This window comes from Raphanus sativus, chromosome 3, assembly GCF_000801105.2.
Source record: "Raphanus sativus cultivar WK10039 chromosome 3, ASM80110v3, whole genome shotgun sequence".
NCBI lineage: Eukaryota > Viridiplantae > Streptophyta > Magnoliopsida > Brassicales > Brassicaceae > Raphanus > Raphanus sativus.
The window spans coordinates 26932218-26949568 of NC_079513.1; the positions used below are offsets into that span (position 1 = coordinate 26932218).

General features: G+C 39.7%; 4 protein-coding genes across 7 annotated transcripts; 3 read left to right on the forward strand and 1 right to left on the reverse strand.

Moving 5' to 3' along the window:
- The first annotated feature begins 31 nt into the window (after positions 1-31).
- Positions 32-1769, forward strand: LOC108845835 (uncharacterized). The gene is made up of 8 exons (XM_018619024.2): positions 32-383; positions 492-579; positions 681-766; positions 868-946; positions 1029-1088; positions 1185-1306; positions 1395-1466; positions 1555-1769. The coding sequence occupies exons 1-8, from the start codon at positions 91-93 to the stop codon at positions 1655-1657; spliced, it is 903 nt and encodes a 300-aa protein (XP_018474526.1). The 5' UTR covers positions 32-90; the 3' UTR covers positions 1658-1769.
- Positions 1669-7190, reverse strand: LOC108845834 (katanin p80 WD40 repeat-containing subunit B1 homolog KTN80.3). 2 transcript variants are annotated; one of them, XM_018619023.2, is made up of 18 exons: positions 6813-7190; positions 6383-6513; positions 5966-6083; positions 5647-5873; positions 5473-5575; positions 5305-5375; positions 5152-5226; positions 4905-5048; positions 4472-4796; positions 3824-4348; positions 3528-3587; positions 3321-3442; positions 2911-3048; positions 2705-2779; positions 2502-2614; positions 2298-2414; positions 2151-2219; positions 1669-2067 (listed from the first exon to the last, which is right to left on the reverse strand). In XM_018619023.2, the coding sequence occupies exons 1-18, from the start codon at positions 6838-6840 to the stop codon at positions 2001-2003; spliced, it is 2508 nt and encodes an 835-aa protein (XP_018474525.1). In that variant the 5' UTR covers positions 6841-7190; the 3' UTR covers positions 1669-2000. The 2 variants fall into 2 exon arrangements, with proteins under 2 accessions (XP_018474525.1, XP_018474524.1); XM_018619022.2 differs by having other exon boundaries at positions 4472-4799; positions 6813-7189.
- Positions 7191-9961: 2771 nt separating this feature from the next.
- On the forward strand, positions 9962-13972 carry LOC130510142 (uncharacterized). Its single transcript, XM_057006492.1, has one exon. It carries the CDS (start codon positions 9962-9964, stop codon positions 13970-13972), a length of 4011 nt encoding a protein of 1336 aa, XP_056862472.1.
- Positions 13973-14619: 647 nt separating this feature from the next.
- Positions 14620-17187, forward strand: LOC108844478 (alpha-galactosidase 1). Of its 3 annotated transcripts, none has more exons than XR_008943485.1 (14): positions 14620-14980; positions 15082-15140; positions 15230-15286; positions 15375-15409; positions 15487-15590; positions 15667-15742; positions 15811-15869; positions 15942-16007; positions 16087-16170; positions 16242-16306; positions 16375-16548; positions 16641-16690; positions 16789-16919; positions 17008-17187. XR_008943485.1 is itself a non-coding variant. In XM_018617742.2 (14 exons), exons 1-14 carry the CDS (start codon positions 14796-14798, stop codon positions 17098-17100), a joined length of 1248 nt encoding a protein of 415 aa, XP_018473244.2. In that variant the 5' UTR covers positions 14623-14795; the 3' UTR covers positions 17101-17187. The 3 variants fall into 3 exon arrangements, 2 of the variants coding, with proteins under 2 accessions (XP_018473244.2, XP_056861462.1); XM_018617742.2 differs by having other exon boundaries at positions 14623-14980; positions 16779-16919; XM_057005482.1 differs by having other exon boundaries at positions 14865-14997; positions 16779-16919.
- Positions 17188-17351: the final 164 nt, after the last annotated feature.

Below are 17351 nucleotides of genomic sequence, written 5' to 3' on the forward strand. Positions count from 1 at the left end.
TTAGTGAAAAGTTGAGAACTTTATACTCAACTCGAGCTTTGTTGATTTACAGAAACGCACGCGAATAGAATCCAAGTAAAGGGAAACAGAATGTACAAGACTCAACTCTTATCCCTCTCCGCTTGTACCGTTACTCTAAATCTCCCCTTCCTTTTCTCCCATACTCGAACACTTTCTCTCCACCACAAACTCAACTCTTATCCCTCTCTGGTCGCTGTTTCTGCTAATTCCGACAACATCGCCGGCGAAAATGACGACGGGATGTCGGAAGCGGAGAAGAAAGGGTCGGGAACGACGGCGAGAGGAAGGAGACTACTCAAAGTTAGAGAAGAGAAGAGGAAACGTGACTACGATCGTCTCCACGATTACCCATCTTGGGCAAAGTACTTACTTACTCCTTCCTCCTTCACTCCAAAGTGTTTTTGTGTGTGTTTTGCCTGCGTATGTCGCGAGAAAGAGTGAACCTTTGGGTGAATTTTGGTCTGAAACAGGGTACTTGAGACTGCTTGTAAAGATGACGAAGAGCTTCGAGCTGTTCTTGGTGATAGCATAGGAAACCCTGAGCTCATGAGAAAGAAGGTTTACTCTCCTTTATAGTTTCTTTGTTCATGTTCAGATGTTTATGTGTTTGTGTCTATTGATTGTTAAGTTGGACATCATTTGTTTACTGTTCTGTTCAGGTTGAGGAAAGGGTGAGGAAGAAGGGAAAAGATTTCCAGAAGCAGAAGACTGGCTCTGTTCTTTCTTTCAAAGTTAGCTTCAGAGAGTGAGCAATCTTCTTCTTTTTTTTCTTTTGCATTGCTTCACTTTGTTGTCTGCATTCCGCACTATATGAGACCAAGATTCTTGTATTGATGATATCTGCAGTTTTAATCCTGTTGACTCCTTCATATGGTTTGAGCTCTATGGATCACCTTCAGATAGAGATGTTGATCTTTTTGGAAGTGTAAGAAACTGATCTGATGACTCAATGCTTCTTTCATTTCTTTTTTTTTTATGACTATAATGAAACTTGAGTTTGCTAACAGGTTATACAGGCATGGTATGTTATGGGGAGATTGGGCGCTTTCAATACATCCAACTTGCAGGTTTGTTCATCAATCCGCTCTTGTTTCTTCCCCTCATGTGTTTTTCATCGGCCTCACTTCCGTCTTAATGATATAACACCTATGCTATGCTTTCAGCTAGCAAACTCATCTATGGAATATGATCCTCTCTACGACGCAGAGAAGGGCTTCAAAGTGATGCCTTCATCCTTCCATGACATCAGCGACGTTGAATTTCAGGACAACTGGGGTCGTGTCTGGTAATAAACTGTTTTTTCAGACACATCAGTTCTTGAGCAAACCATCTCCTTACAATCTGTGAATACTTATTATAAACTTTACTTGCAGGGTTGATCTAGGCACTTCTGATATATTCGCCCTGGATGTGCTTCTCAACAGTTTGACTGTCATGAGTTCAGAGTAAGTAATTCAAGAGAGACTGTTGGCTCTTGTTACATCCTTCTCTGTTGCAGACAACTTAAAACTTTTGGTAATATGAAATTTTCAGGTACTTGGGCATTCAGCAAGTAGTATTTGGTGGTAAACGAATGGGAGATTGGGAAGAGGGGATGACAAATCCTGATTTTGGCTACAAGTACTTCAAGATCTGAAGGATTCTACATCTTCTGAAAACAGTTTTGTAATAATAATATAGGCTTTTCTATTGTGCTCTAGAAAACATAACTAAAACAGTGTTAATGAAAAGATTTGAGCTTAGATCAATACACAACCGCCGAAATGGCTCTTTACACACAAATTTGGCTTGAAGTCAAGACAGTATTGCAGAGATTCTGCTTCTGCAAATCCAAAGGTTAGTGACCCGAGCAGTGCCCACACGTAATACTCGAGCAATTAGTTAGTGTCTTCCGTGGTTAGCTTGGTAGAATTAGCTCTTGTTTTTGTTAAAAACACCACACTGCAACCAAATCCACATCCAAACCGTAGGGAGCCTCCTCATGACGAAACTTCTTGGAATATTAAGTTGAGTTCATGGATAGTCTTCGCCACTAATCCTCCTCTTCTACATAGACATAAAGAGATATGCATATAACATAAGATGCTAAAAACTTAAAGAGAGAAGAGAATTACATGAAGAAACCTCACCTTTCTAAAGAGGGAAGACAAGCCTTGATTTTCTCGAGTTCAACAAAGCAACGACTGTACCGCTCCATCCTGGATTAGCAAGAAACATGTTGGGAGTTGTGGAAGAGAGAGTACAATACTATCGATAAGACTTAAACCGGGACCAACCTTTGTTCAGCCTCAATATCTACACCAACAGATGATGGAGCTGACAGCGACGAGTAAATTTGTGACCCATAGATCCTTACCAGTTTAAGCAGCAAGTCTAGGCAGACACTCAAATGTCTAGAGTAAAAAAAACATGAAACAGCGCATTTAGGAAAAAAAAAACAATACCATTAATTATTTTTCTTCGAAGTGAATTGCTTTTACCTATCCATGTTACTCCCCAAAAGAGCTGTCAAAAGGGGAAGAAGAGAGGTACATGTATCCAGTGTCAATATCTCAGTTCTCTCAGTGATTATAACCAATACATCCGCAACGACCTGACAATATGAAATAATGAGAGTTTGCGCAAGTGTAAAAATCTTATTATATACATGAATTCGATAGTAAACAAACCGAAAGTTGCTTACAGCATTATCAGCCATCTTCTCTATTGAACTTATTGAGTTTTTAACATCGTTTCTTTCCCAATATCTTCGGACAACCTGCATATATGGTGAAACTATTTAGAGAATAAACGATTTTTCTAGAAAACGATGAAGTATATTACAGCTTGCATGCTACTTAGGACAGAACCATGAGCATTAACACATAATTTGTGCTTTCCTCATCTTACCTGTAACTTAGCCAAACGAGACTGCATAGAGCTGACAAATTGATCGTGCTGCCCCATTACCTCTGCAGCTTTATCTTCTTCACTATCAGAAGTGATTCCTTCATCAAGTCGTACATGGTTTCCTCTCTGATTGATGAGCTGTACGAAAGAAAATAATATGTCACTATTATCTTTGTAGGAACACGAGCAAGAGCCTGGCTTGATGAGATGTTGGGGACTAGTAATTGAGAAAACTTGAGTCCACTAATATGCTGAAGATGCAAGACCGGTTTGAAACTGAGTTTAAAAAAAAAATTGAATGTATACTCGTAACTATCTATACTCTGTCCTTCCCCCATTGTTAAATCTCTAGAGTGCCATGTTTTACTGACCAGACCCCAAATTGATAACAAAATTTCTGAGGCCATTACCATATTGGAAGGGCGAGTGTTTGGTGTAGTCATATTTCCACCAGAAGAACTCGAAACATGACTCTCCAAGTTGAAAATTCTTCCTCTTCTTTCCCTATATAGAGATAGGGAATGCAGTCTTCCTAGTATGTCAAAAGGCATAGATAATGAGAATCTCTACTGATACGTAGATGGCAAAAAAAAGGATGACTCCAAATAGTTAGTTACCTCCTCTTCGACTTTCAGTAGGACTTTGATCTCTATTTGCGTTAAAGCCATTCATGTCAGCTGAAATAAAGAGCTCTCGTTAGCTTACAACTGAGAACAGCATCCAGAAAACTCAACACTGCTATCTATAAGGACCACCTAAACATAAAGTCCCAAACATCTTGTACTAAACAACACGTATACCTAAAGACTGATTCCTAATATTTCATATATCTCAACTTCTCCACATTTTCGATGCCAAGATACTTGAACAATATCTAAACAAACAAAGACTGGAAAGGAGCTTAAGAACATACAATTTTCGTCGTGATTTCTTGGAGGAGATCTTAGTAGAGACTGTGAATTAAACCTTCCAAATCCCCTGTTGTATCTGTTGTCTTTATTTTTTCTCTCAGCTGTATCCCATGCGCCACATTCTTCACTAGTAAACGTATTTCCGTCCTGTAAACTGCTTGATTCTATAGGCTGCTGAGACTGAGACCTTTCAAGAAGTGAATCAGTTGGTGGATCCACCAGCTCGTTTCTGATGCTAGACAGCCTTCGAGAATCAGCCGCCTTGGACTGCAACGAATATGGCATAGTTCTTCCAATGATGTCAAGTTCTGCTCTGGATTCAACTGCCTGCTCAATCACTGGGTGGTCCGTTCTGGGGACAATTACTGGGAAATAATCCCCTTTATTGACTACTCGAAGATTTGCCTTTAAGTTATTCCTCTTTGAGGCTGCAGCAGTAGAGACAACAACCGTAGAAACACCAGAAGCAACTTTTGGAGAATTTGTTAATGTGACCCTATGAGGAGAGCCTGATGTACTTCCAGTGGCTTCATCAAACAGCAAAAACAAACCAAGAAAATGTGATTTCATTTAAATAAGCAAGCGACATTACAGCAAAGGGCTAAAAGAGGAGACAGTGAAAAAAAAAAAGAACCAAGTAAAAAACATACATGACGAGGTTAATGACTCTTTAACTGCGTCTGAACTATGATTAACTGACAGCCTTCCAAGAGGCTTTGGTTGTTCCTTTATCAAAGGATCTGAACTTTGAGATACTGATGACCTTCCAGTAGACTTTGTTTCCTTTGGTGAAGGATCCGGGTTTTGAGGAACTGATGATCTTCCATGAGACTTTGTTTCTTTCAATGAAGGATTCACTTTCTGGGAACCATTTCTGAGAATAACCTTTGAGCTGTTATCATTCAGAACTGGTTGATCTCTGCCTCTCTCTGGATGAAAGTTTGACTGAGTGGTGCCTCTACTCATAGGCTCAGTCTGCTGAGAATATCATAAAAAAATTTGAGAGGGCTTAGAGATAAAAAACAAACAAACTATGGAACAGGTCAAACTATAAGAAAGCATGCAGGAGAAAGAGAGATATACCGAGAGGTCTACAACCCACACGCCTACACAGTTTTGATTATATGAGCAACCAAGAAGCTTTCCCTCGTGAACGTTCATATCTGATAAGTTTGACCATCCAACATCCACTCCATCATGACATCTTATTGGCTCCCATGAGAAAATCTACAATTTTGCATGGAGGTTAAAAATATAAGTGGTTGAATCCTGCAAAGAGAGATTGTTAAGCTAATTTATCTTTTGATTGAAATGTTCTGAAGAAATTTACCTTGAGGCTTTCATGCAATCCACAAAGGACACTCTTTCCATCTGGATTAAAGGTCAAGCAACGAACCCCAGTAGTCTAAATAAAGAGATTATTAGAAAGTTGTAATTCGACTCAGCGCATAAGTGGAGCTAGTAAAGACATCACACATGATACCTCAGTTCCACCAGAACCAATAAGCTCGAATGTTTCAAGGTCCCAGAATTTTACAGTCTTATCGGCTGAACCTATTACCACAGGCGAAAATAATAACAGTAAGGTGTAAGATGCAATCAAATCTGAGAACAGTGTTAACAAAGTTTCCTTAGAAATGGTGATGCAGACCTGTTGCCAGAAGAAACTCATGGGGATGAAAATCTAGACTCTGGATTTGCCCTTCATGACTCTTGAACTCGTGCAACAGTTTTCCAGCTGTCAAGTCCCACACCTGATGAAAGCAAACCCATATATCAGATCCAACGTTAAGAGACAAAGCAAACGTTGCAGATAGCTACAAACCTTGACAACATTGTCTTCTCCACCAGATACAACCCAACGACCATCTGGGGTGAATCTGAGTACATTGACACCTCGAGTGTGGCCTTTGTAAGTATGGATGCAACCCTTCTTTCTTATATCCCATATCTTAAGATTCGTGTCTCGAGAACCAGAAGCAAAAAACTCACCAAACGGGTGAAAATTCAAGGATATGCAATTCGACCTGTGACCAGTGAGAGTCCTCACAACTACTCATAGGTGCAAACCAAAACAAAAACACATTCAGTATTTGTATTAAGAGCCCGGTGTGGCTTAACCAACAGAAACTACTAAAGCTTACTCTTTGCCTCCTGGAGATCCCAAAGTTTGATCGTACCACTAGCAGCTCCTGCTGCTACTAATCCTTCCGAAGCGTCAAATGTTACTGAATCAACCCCGCTCGAGTGCCCTTGCAAGCTCTGACCACAAACATCCACAAGTAGATACTCAGACAAAAACCTCTCCAAAACCTGCTCTACTACACTATTATCTTAAAATGTGTCACATTTTGTCCTAACACAAAGTCATATATCATAATCAACAGAGAGACATTCCTTAATAAAAGCACAAACATCCACAAGTAGACACTTAGAAATCTTCCAAACTGCTTTACTACACTATATCTTACAATGTATTTGTCCTTAGACTAACTCATAAATCATAATCAACAGAGAGATGAGAGCTTGTGAGAGAGAGAGAGAAGTGATAAAGAACTGACCAGAGTGGCATTGGGCTTACCAATAGCCCAAAGATTGACCTTGTGATCTTCCCCACCAGTTACAAGACTCCTAGAGGACTTCCTCCCAATCTTAAGACAGTTCACAGCAGCAGAATGTGCCACAAACTCCTCTTTTTTTTTTAAATGTACCCACACAAGTCAAGGCTAGGCAAATATACTCACTCTCACATGATGATGACACACTTAAGTCAAAAGAAGGAACTTTTAACACAGTCTTTTTAAGATTAGAGCCATGTATTGAAAAGTCATAATTTACAGATAAAAGTTAAGAAGTGCATACAGATCTCGTGAACCAGAGCTAAAAAAGCAAGTAGATCAAGCACGGAACTCTAGTTAGTTAATCAATGATTCCCACACAAAGAAAACTTCTAAAAAATTGAGTAATTAAAAGGAACGTAAAGAAGGATACGGAGCTTGTAAGCACGCTTGGTGGTCATGGCGGAAACGAAGCCCTTAAAACGACGAACATTCACAAATGCATGAGCTTCAAAGCACCTAAAGATCTCCGCTTTCTCGACGGTTAATCGAAATCTGGAAATTGATTTGGAGGAGGAGAATGCAGGTTGAAGAAGAAGGAAGAAGAAGAGTATCCGTGGAGTAAACGTCGTTGTTCACTTTACGAAAAAGATTTAAAATTTGCTAAAATAAAATGGAGTTGTTGAATGAGTTTTGTTTTCAAAGTGTTTATCTTTTCTTCTAATGGCGAAGTGAAAGAGAAGAAGAGAGAGAGAGAGATGTGTGAACTACAGAGACAGATGTACAGAGAAGAAGACGGAGAGAGAAAGGAAGCTCTGCTTTTATTTCTTTTCTTTTTTATTCAAAATCTCCTAATCATTTTTTAAAAAAATCGATTTACTTAACTATTATTAACCGCCATATTTTGTGTTTACCTTTTAGTAAATAAATCATATACTGGAATCTAATCTGCTGGTTAATTCCAGCTATATTTTGTGTTTATGATATTTAAAAGAAAAAATAAATTGAACCTTTAGTTTCTAATTTTTTTGTTAAAAGTTATATATGTTTTTTTTAAATCAAAATAAAAGTTTAGGTTTACTTCATTTACATCCCAAGCTAAAATTTATTGGACAAATCTAAGTTATGTGTGACAAACTGGCAATAGGCCAATAGTAGTACTTTATCTCTTACTTTCATTCAAAATTATACCTTCATAAAAACATCATTATAGTATATAAAATTTCCCTTTTTTGGAAATGCCACTATTATATTTTGTATGAAACTGAGTATTGTAGTTTTGGGAATATTTATAAGTTAATGCTTGCGTTTGTGGTATTAGATTCGGTTGACATTTTAAAAATAATAATATAGTAGTTAATTGGATTTGAAATTCTTGTCGGTGCTTAGTGCAATTATTAGTTGGTGATTGTCGTTTATAGATAGATCGATAATTGGTTTAGTTTGGTTTCATGATCGGTTTGTGCCCAACCTTAAAACCGAAATAACTGACCGATCGATAACATTAAAAGACAAGTAATAAATGAAATTAAATGCAATCGAATAATCGACTGTACAACCTTATAATAATGAACTTATTCATCTTGTGGGATTAATCTCAGGTATTAAATGTTACAAATGACAAGATTTTTTTTTTTTTTGAATGAATTCAAATGACATGATTATTTGAACCAATCTTTGCGTTTACAAGAAGAGAAAAAGGTAAAAGCACATATAAAAAGCAAAAGGGTCCGATGCAAAGAACTGGACTATGAAAACGATTTAAGGAAAGGTTCGAAAACTTTATAAGAAAACTTGGAAACAACATATCGAAACGTAGAAAATAAAGGGGGATGTGGACTTAGCCGATGTAAATGTGAATCTTGAGTGCGAGGAGGAAGACGCAAGCAAGGGAGAAGTAGAGAAGAGAATGGACGATGACGGAGACAGCACTTGTCTGAAAATTACCGAACTCAACGTATCTTTGTCGTCCAGGCAACTGAAACAGAAGTCCTGGCGTGAGCATCACGAAGAGTATCACCGTCACTAGAATCGGACCCCAATCAGACATCTTCTTTTTGCTTTTTGTCTCTCTGTTTTACGCTGATGAAGATGATGCTTGTAGAAACGGGTACGATCGTAGAGAAATGTGATAGTGGTTTTATAGCATAGGAGATAGAGAAATATTAGAGAAATGTGAAGGCGGTGGGTCGGAGAGTTGGTTCATGAAGTCACAGTGGATTCTCTCTTTATTGAGAGGTTTTCTTGTGAATCAGGTTTCGACTTTTTGGGGAATAGTGTAATGTTTATTACAATGTGCAAAGTATCCGAAATACGTGATGTTTTATCTGTTTTCTATACTATATTAGTTTTGGATTTTAGAGTGTTAGAAGTTTCAGGTTCCATTTGGATAGTGATGAATATATCGTAGTTGATATTGGACTAGTGGATCACAATATTCTGTTTTTCTACAGATTTGATCTAATGTATAGGTTATAACTTTTGTTTACTATAGATTCAATTTAATTTCTATGACATTTCTGTAACCTTCAAGACCTATATTTCTCTTATATGAAAGTGGTGGTCATTCTTTTCAACTAGCATGCATACGCATCTTGGTTAGGCATGAACAATCTTATCCAAAAGAAAAAGAACCGAACATAACCGAATGAAGTTTGGTTCAATTCGGATCAAATTAATTAGTCAAACAGATATTATATTTGTAGAACCAAAAAATCAAAACCAAGTCGAGAATCAAAAATATATTTGAATTTCTATAATATAGTTTAGATACTTATAAATATTAGCTATATTTAATTTTAATTAAAATAAAAAATAATTTTAAAATGTTATTTATAAACTAAAATATCGAAAAAAACTGAATCACTGGAATATTTTTTATTCAAAATATTTAAAATAATCTAACTATCCAAATTTTATAAAAAACCAAAAGTCTGATATTAAAATGAAAAACTTAATTTTCTGACTTTTTAACCCTGAAAATCTAGAATCAAAGTAGAACTGAATGGGAAGAAGGAGCCAAAACCCTGATTCACAAGAAAGAATCCCTGTAACTCAAAGACTGGGTCCTCCACCACGCCTACAAGATTCTCCAGAGGAGAGAGAACTACCAGTATTACCTCAGTCAGAGGAAAACAGAGTACCAGCGACTCAACGACTAGGACATTCGACTGAGATATCACCGACCAGTTCAGAACGAGTCCCAGCAACAATGCGCCTCGGACCTGTCTTGGATCCAGAGAGGTCAAAGGAACTAATGTCCACTGCACCAGGAGGAAAAAGAAAACCGGGACGCCCCCCAGGGAAAAGAAAAGTGCAAGGTAGCCCAAAGCTAGTGGCGGGATCGGGTTCTAGAAGGAGGACAGTCTCTCAAAACAAACCTCCCACAGTGCGACGAAGGCTAGCTCCAGATCAAAATGCAGTGGGAAAAGCTAAAACAAAAGTGGGGACAACAAGGAGAGCAGGATCAGCTGCGACCTCAGCTACAAGTTCGGAGAATAGGCCAATCTGCAACTTGATCCCAGCGAGCTCAAGGAAGAGGATGGATTTTCGGACTCCATCCATTCCCGGTCCTTAAAGATTATGAGCTGGAACTGCCAGGGGTTAGGGAATCCCCGGACAGTTCGACGTCTAAAGGAGATGAACCGATCAATCTCTCCTGACATTGTATTCCTCATGGAAACTAAAAATCCCGATAGCTTCGTTCTCAACAAAACCGATCAACTTGGATATGAGCACCATCATCTAATCCCGCCAACCGGTCATGGTGCAGGGGGGTTAGCGATCCTATGGAAACAGGAAGTAAAGCTCCATATTTTGTCCTCAAATGCAAACTTCATTGATACTTGTATTGAATATGAGGGAAAAACTTTCTTTGCTGCCTTTGTATACGCCGATACTGATAATGCAAAAAGAAGATTGTTTTGGGAACAAATGACTCCCCTAATGAATAACAGAGACGCCCCATGGATGATAACAGGAGATATAAATGACATCCTCAGTAATGAAGAAAAGGAGGGGGGACCGGCAAAACCAGAGGGATCGTTTGGTGATCTCCGAACTTTCTACTCCGAGGGAGACCTGTTTGACTTACCCCACTCGGGTGATTTCCTATCTTGGAGGGGACAGCGGGGCGACCATCTGGTTAGATGTCGCCTCGATAGAGTTGCTGTGACCAGCTCGTGGGCAGAACTATTTCCGACTGCAAGGAGCCAGTATCTGGAGCTTGAAGGATCATATCATAGGCCACTGGTGTCTATCTTTGCGCCGGAAAGAAAGAAAAGGAAGGGAATGTTTCGATATGACCGCAGATTAAAAGACAACCCGGAGGTGAAAGAGCTGGTACGAAACATATGGCAAAATGCAGGGGATAGCTCCATTAGCACAAAAATATCCATGACCAGAACTGCGATTGTTGAGTGGAGTAAGAAACAATATCGGAATAGCAGGATCACCATAGAGAAGAAGAAAAAAGAGCTTGAAAGCGCACTGGTGAACCCGATCAATGATGGCGATCTTATTAAGAAGGTCACAACAGACCTAGAGGCAGCCTACCAAGCGGAAGAAGCTTTCTGGAGACAGAGAAGTCGCCTCCTTTGGCTGAAGCTAGGAGACCGCAACACTGGATATTTTCATGCGGTGACAAGAAAACGACGCAGAGTCAACTCCTTCTCGGTTATTGCAGACAGTAATGGGGCAGAGGTGTATAAGGAAGGCGAGATTACTAAGGTCATAGTCCAGTATTATGAAGACCTATTCACTTCGATGGAGGGAAACAGAGCTGAAACAGTTGCATACGCTCTTCAAAAAAGAGTAACAGATGCGGAGAATGCGATTCTAATACAGATACCGTCAGCAACGGAAATCAGAGATACGGTGTTTTCTATTCACGCAGACAAGGCACCGGGACCGGACGGGTTCTCAGCCAGCTTCTTCCACTCCAATTGGGAGGCTATTGGACCAGATATAGTCAACGAGATCAGAGGCTTCTTCGAGTCTGGAATGCTACCGCCAAGGATAAATGAAACAAACATCCGACTCATCCCGAAGATTAAAAGCCCACAGAAAGTAGCCGATTACCGCCCCATAGCGCTGTGCAACGTTTATTATAAGATCATCTCAAAGATCTTAACGAGAAGGATGCAACCGCTGCTCACAAACATCATCTCCGAGAATCAGTCGGCCTTCGTCCCCGGCCAAGCCATCTCTGATAATGTGTTGATAACACATGAGGTACTCCACTTCCTAAAGAACTCAGATGCGGAAAAGAGATGTTCTATGGCGGTTAAAACGGATATGAGCAAAGCATATGACCGGCTCGAATGGGAGTTTATCGAGCTAGTCCTGAGACAGTTGGGTTTCCACGAGACATGGATCACTTGGATCCTGGAATGTGTATCCACTGTTACACTCTCCTTCCTCATCAACGGCTCGCCTAGAGGAAGGGTACAACCGAGCAGAGGCATCCGTCAAGGAGACCCTCTTTCACCATACATTTTCATTTTGTGTAGTGAAGTTCTCTCGGGCTTGTGTAACAGGGCAAACGAAGAGGGTTCTCTAAAAGGAATTAGTGTGGCAAGGGCATGCCCCCGGGTCAACCACTTACTTTTCGCGGATGACACTATGTTTTTCACCCGAGCAAATGTGAAGAGCAGCCAATGTCTAACCGGCATCCTACAACGATACAAGGAAGCCTCTGGCCAAACCATCAACAATGAAAAATCGTCTATCACTTTCTCAAGAAGAACACCAGGTGCTCTACGGACACTGGTAAAAGACGCACTAGACATACAAAAGGAAGGTGGAGTAGGCAAGTACCTCGGTTTACCGGAACAGTTTGGAAGAAAAAAGAGGGATCTCTTCACTTCCATTGTTGATAGAATCCGGCAAAAAGGAAGCAGCTGGTCAAACCGGTTCTTATCGAAAGCGGGGAAGATGATTATGATCAAGAGTGTTCTCTCTCCGATACCCTCTCATGCGATGACTTGCTTTAAGCTACCGGTCTCCTTGTGTAAGCGTATCCAATCTGCTGTCACCAGGTTCTGGTGGGACGATGTCGACGGGCAGAACAAGATGGCATGGGTGTCATGGGACAGGATGACTCAACCGAAAGCTATTGGAGGATTAGGATTCAGAGACTTCCAGGCTTTCAACGATGCCTTCTTAGGCAAATTGAGCTGGAGGATTCTCAACAAACCCGAGCTGCTGTTATCTAGAATCCTTATGGGCAAATATTGCCAAGCGGAGAGCTTCCTGGACGTATCACAAAAGAGCGCATCATCACATGGATGGCGAGGCGTTTTGCTAGGCCGAGACCTATTAAAACGAAATATGGGGTGGGTTGTAGGAGACGGTACTTCCATCCAGATATGGGACGATGCTTGGCTGAGTCTATCTACACAGCTGAGACCTACGGGACCAGCAACGGAATCAACCGCAAGCCTCATAGTCGCTGACCTGTTTGAGGAAGGAACTAGAAATTGGAATACATCAAAAATCCGACAGATCCTACCACAATGGGAGAAGCTCATCAAAACCATAATCCCGAGCGAAACAGGAGCACCAGATAAGCAGATATGGCTGAGCACACCCTCAGGAGAATACACGACAAAATCAGGGTATCATGAGGCGATAAAAATGAGAACAGAGGAGGGAGGACATCCAGAAGCGAGGGAACTAGAGTGGTTTAAGGGAGTCTGGAACCTCCATATCTCTCCAAAGATCAAGATGTTCCTTTGGAAGCTTTTCCAGCAAGCTCTACCAGTGGGTGAAATCCTGATGGCGAGACACATTACGACAGAAAGCCAATGCCCAAGATGTGGTACACCTGAATCTATAGATCATCTTTTCTTACACTGTCAGTTTGCGAAGGATGTGTGGCAAGCTGCACCCTTTACAACGACGTTTGAGTATAGCGGATTGATAGATTTACAAGATGTATGGCTGAATCTATGTGGTAGAAACTGTTTACCTCCCACAGGTCTTGCAACAGGTCACTTAGCGCCCTGGATATTATGGCATCTATGGTGCGCTAGGAACCAACTTGTTTTTGAGGGGAAGTCGATGTCTGCAGAGGAAACGCTCACAAAGGCGGTGACAACGGCGAAGGAATGGACTAATAGCCAGGAGAAGGATAAACAGAGACAGACCTACAAGACCCCAGCTCGGGTCCCTGACCTACAAAATCGCACGGTTGTGAATTCGGATGCAGCATGGCGAGCGACAACCGGGACTGCGGGACTTGGCTGGACTTTAAGGAACGAAGAGGGCTCTCATTCTTTCACCGCAGGTGCTCAACATGTTGGCTCTGTTTTAATAGCAGAAGGCTTGGCCCTGAAGAAGGCTCTATCCAGCTGCAAAGATCGTGGGATCAAACGCATACACTGCTTCTCTGACTCGGCTCAACTTATGAAGGCGGTCAATGGGGGAGAATTTTACCCAGAACTTTATGGGATTATTTCTGATGTTTTTGCTATTTCTTGTTGTTTTGATGAGATCTCATTCTCTTGGATATCAAGAGAGAAAAACAAAGAGGCTGATCTTTTAGCCAAATATTGTCTGGTTGAGGAAGAAGCCATTATGGCTGGCACCTAACCTTTTCGGTTACATTAATATCAATCTGTGTTTCAAAAAAAAAAAAAAATAGAACCGAATGAGGTCTGAAAATTATTTGATTATTAGTCAGTTTTTAATTTTGCTATTTAAATCGAATTAAAAAATAATCAAATCCAAACGAACTAAATTTTTGAATTGATCGAGAAACCCATAAGAACTGATATGGAACCAAATCGAATGTACAAGGCTATTCCCTGGCAGCCTTGACTGAAAGTGATACATCAATAATGAAAAAAATCTATTTACAGGGAGAGAAATATGATTAAACTGGTATAAGATCACCTGAGAAACATATGAATTATATAATACATCAAATATAAATATTTTTTATAAAAAAAACAGACCATGTGTGTTTCGATTTTTCTTCCACTGAAGGTATTATTTTATCTCAGCTTCCCAAGAAACGTGAGATTCCTTTCTTATTAAAAACTTTTCGAAGTTCTTTTCAATAATGGATTTACATTACAACTTTTTCAAACTTCTCAGACTTTCCTTAATTTCAACAAAAAATATATAATCCGTAAAAGCAAATTAACATCTTCATAGACATAAATCATATATTTATCCGAAATTATAATTATTGTTTCAAAATGATTATAGAAAGACCATTGGTTTCAGTGGACGTTAGATTTATCTGAAAAGTAATAAGATGATGTGATGTCTAGTCTCTAGATAAGAGTGCGAGGGGCAATAAGGGTATAAGTAGATTATATAGAACACTCTTGAGCTTCTACTTCAAAGCAGTGTCGGCCAAAAGATCTTCACATTCAGTTGTCGTCGTCTATCGAGAGACTTTGCAAAGATGGCGAGAAGAGATAAAAGTGAGATGGCGAAGATGTCAATGCTCATGATCATGATGATCTCATCAATGCTGATGACCATGGTTGACTCTTCTAGATCAGTCCAAAGATCCCGTGACAGTGAAGAATCTGAGATCGTACGAAGACACTTGCTCGCTAATGGCCTAGGCGTCACTCCTCCAATGGGGTCCGTACAACTCTTATTTATCTCTCTCTCTCTTTTTCTTTTTGCCTGGCTTTTATGTTCTTGATGATGTCTGAAATAAGTTGGTTATAATGATATTACAGGTGGAATAGCTGGAACCATTTTAGCTGTAACATAAATGAGAAAGTCATCAAAGAAACTGGTTTAGTTTTTTTTTTTTTCCTATAGACTGTGGAACCGTTTCGTTTGTAGGGTTCTGTCTTCTGAACAAATCATATGCTTTTGTAACAGCTGATGCTTTGGTTACTACTGGCCTCTCTAAGCTCGGTTACAACTATGTTAATATCGGTAATGGCTCTATATATACATTCCAACATTCATTGTATAAACTCTCAAGTTGTTTGGTCAAATGTTGAAATCTTGGTTTGTCTCCTAGATGATTGTTGGGCTGAACTTGCTCGTGACGCAAAGGTACTATCTGTTCTTTCTTCTCTTGGTTTCATTTCCTTGTTTCTGTACTTCTCTATAAGTTTTATCTGCGGTTCCAGGGAAATCTAGTGCCAAAGAAATCAACCTTCCCTTCTGGTATCAAAGCCCTTGCTGATTATGTTCACAGCAAGGGCCTTAAGCTTGGGATCTACTCAGATGCAGGGTACACTATCATAGTTTTCATCCGTTTTTAAGGAATGAATATACATGAGACTCAAATGATTGTTTGGTTTCAACAGGTATTTGACTTGTAGCAAAACAATGCCGGGCTCTCTAGGCCATGAGGAGCAAGATGCCAAGACATTTGCAGAATGGGTACGTTACTATCACATTCTTTTTCTATCACAGCGAGTAGTAACAATGCTTGGGTTCAAAATTGTCAGGGAATAGATTACTTGAAGTATGACAACTGCAACACCGATGGCACGAGACCAACCGTCAGGTATTAGTTACTACTGATCATACCTGTTAGAAAATATGGGATTCACATTCACTGCCAATACATACATTGTAGGTATCCAGTTATGACCCAAGCTCTGATGAAATCTGGCCGTCCCATCTTTCACTCCTTGTGTGAATGGTAATAAATCATGTCCCCTTTCATTGTGTGTATGTTTCTGTAGGAGAAACTAAGAGTTATGAATTGGTTTTCTTATAAGGGGGGACATGCATCCAGCTCTCTGGGGATCTCCACTAGGCAACAGTTGGAGAACCACTATTGACATCAATGATAGTTGGCTTAGGTAAAGAAGATTACTAAAAGAAAAAAAGATGGTCACATGTTTACCACTAAATGTTTTTTTTACTTGTACAGTATGATTGCAAATGCAGACATGAACGAAATCTATGCTGAGCATGCAAGGCCTGGTGGCTGGAACGGTATATATCAATTAAGAGAATATATGTGTTTGAGAAGATTTATATATTGACGAATTGTTGGTTTGCAGATCCTGACATGCTTGAAGTGGGAAATGGAGGGATGACTAAAGACGAGTACATAGTCCATTTCAGCATATGGGCAATCTCAAAGGCTCCTCTTCTACTTGGTTGTGACATAAGAAACATGACTAAAGAAACTATGGAGATTGTGGCAAACCAGGAGGTCATTGCTATTAATCAAGGTAATTGATTATTCTTTGTTTAGTTTGTTCCTCAAAAAAAAATCATGTTTATTGAGTGTATTATTACAAAACTTATAAGTGGTTTATTGTAGATTCACTTGGTGTTCAGGCCAAGAAAGCTAGAATGGAAGGTGATATCCAGGTTTGTTCAAGAACCAACGTTTACTATTCCATCTATAAACAGATTCTTTCTCATCTAAACCAATCGTTTTTTGGGGGTAATGAATCAGATTTGGGCAGGGCCATTGTCAGGTTACAGAGTAGCTTTGCTTCTGTTGAACCGTGGACCAACAAGATTATCTATTACTGCTTTTTGGGATGATATTGAGATTCCTCCAAATAGCATCGTTGAAGCAAGAGATCTATGGGAGGTATATACATACATAAACAAAACACCGTTAAAGATTAATAAAATGTTGTCTTCTGATGAATGTGTGTTTTGTTGTGATATGAGAACAGCACAAGACATTGAAGCAAAAGTTTTTGGGGAACTTGACAGCAACAGTTGATTCTCATGCGTGTAAGCTGTATGTTCTCAAACCTGTTGCCTGAGAGATATAGGCTACGTTGTAATATCCAATTTATTATGTAGAAACAATGATCGGTTCCTTAATAAAATTGTTCAACGTTTTGCTCCAATTGCGAACTATTCTTTCTTGAATTTTCAAAATGCGTCAGTATAATGATGATGGTTTTCTTTTTGTGGCGTGAGACACAAGTCAAATCACATGTGTCCTGATCATTTCAATAACTTAGAAGACTTTACCTTAAAGTATACTCTTTCTACTCGTGCGGCGTGATAC

Excerpts from the sequence above, each read along its gene's own strand:
- LOC108845835 (XM_018619024.2), top strand. The coding sequence starts at position 91 with ATGTACAAGACTCAACTCTTATCCCTCTCCGCTTGTACCGTTACTCTA. Across the intron at positions 767-867 it reads TTCAAAGTTAGCTTCAGAGA|TTTTAATCCTGTTGACTCCT; the intron begins GTGAGCAATCTT and ends TGATATCTGCAG. Across the intron at positions 1,467-1,554 it reads TTGACTGTCATGAGTTCAGA|GTACTTGGGCATTCAGCAAG; the intron begins GTAAGTAATTCA and ends TGAAATTTTCAG.
- LOC108845834 (XM_018619022.2), bottom strand. The coding sequence starts at position 6,840 with ATGACCACCAAGCGTGCTTACAAGCTCC. Across the intron at positions 5,049-5,151 it reads GATTGCATGAAAGCCTCAAG|ATTTTCTCATGGGAGCCAAT; the intron begins GTAAATTTCTTC and ends GCAAAATTGTAG. Across the intron at positions 4,349-4,471 it reads AGAGTCATTAACCTCGTCAT|CCACTGGAAGTACATCAGGC; the intron begins GTATGTTTTTTA and ends TGTTTGATGAAG.
- LOC130510142 (XM_057006492.1), top strand. The coding sequence starts at position 9,962 with ATGAGCTGGAACTGCCAGGGGTTAGGGAATCCCCGGACAGTTCGACGT.
- LOC108844478 (XM_018617742.2), top strand. The coding sequence starts at position 14,796 with ATGGCGAGAAGAGATAAAAGTGAGATGGCGAAGATGTCAATGCTCATG. Across the intron at positions 15,141-15,229 it reads GAAAGTCATCAAAGAAACTG|CTGATGCTTTGGTTACTACT; the intron begins GTTTAGTTTTTT and ends CTTTTGTAACAG. Across the intron at positions 16,691-16,778 it reads GAATGGAAGGTGATATCCAG|ATTTGGGCAGGGCCATTGTC; the intron begins GTTTGTTCAAGA and ends GTAATGAATCAG.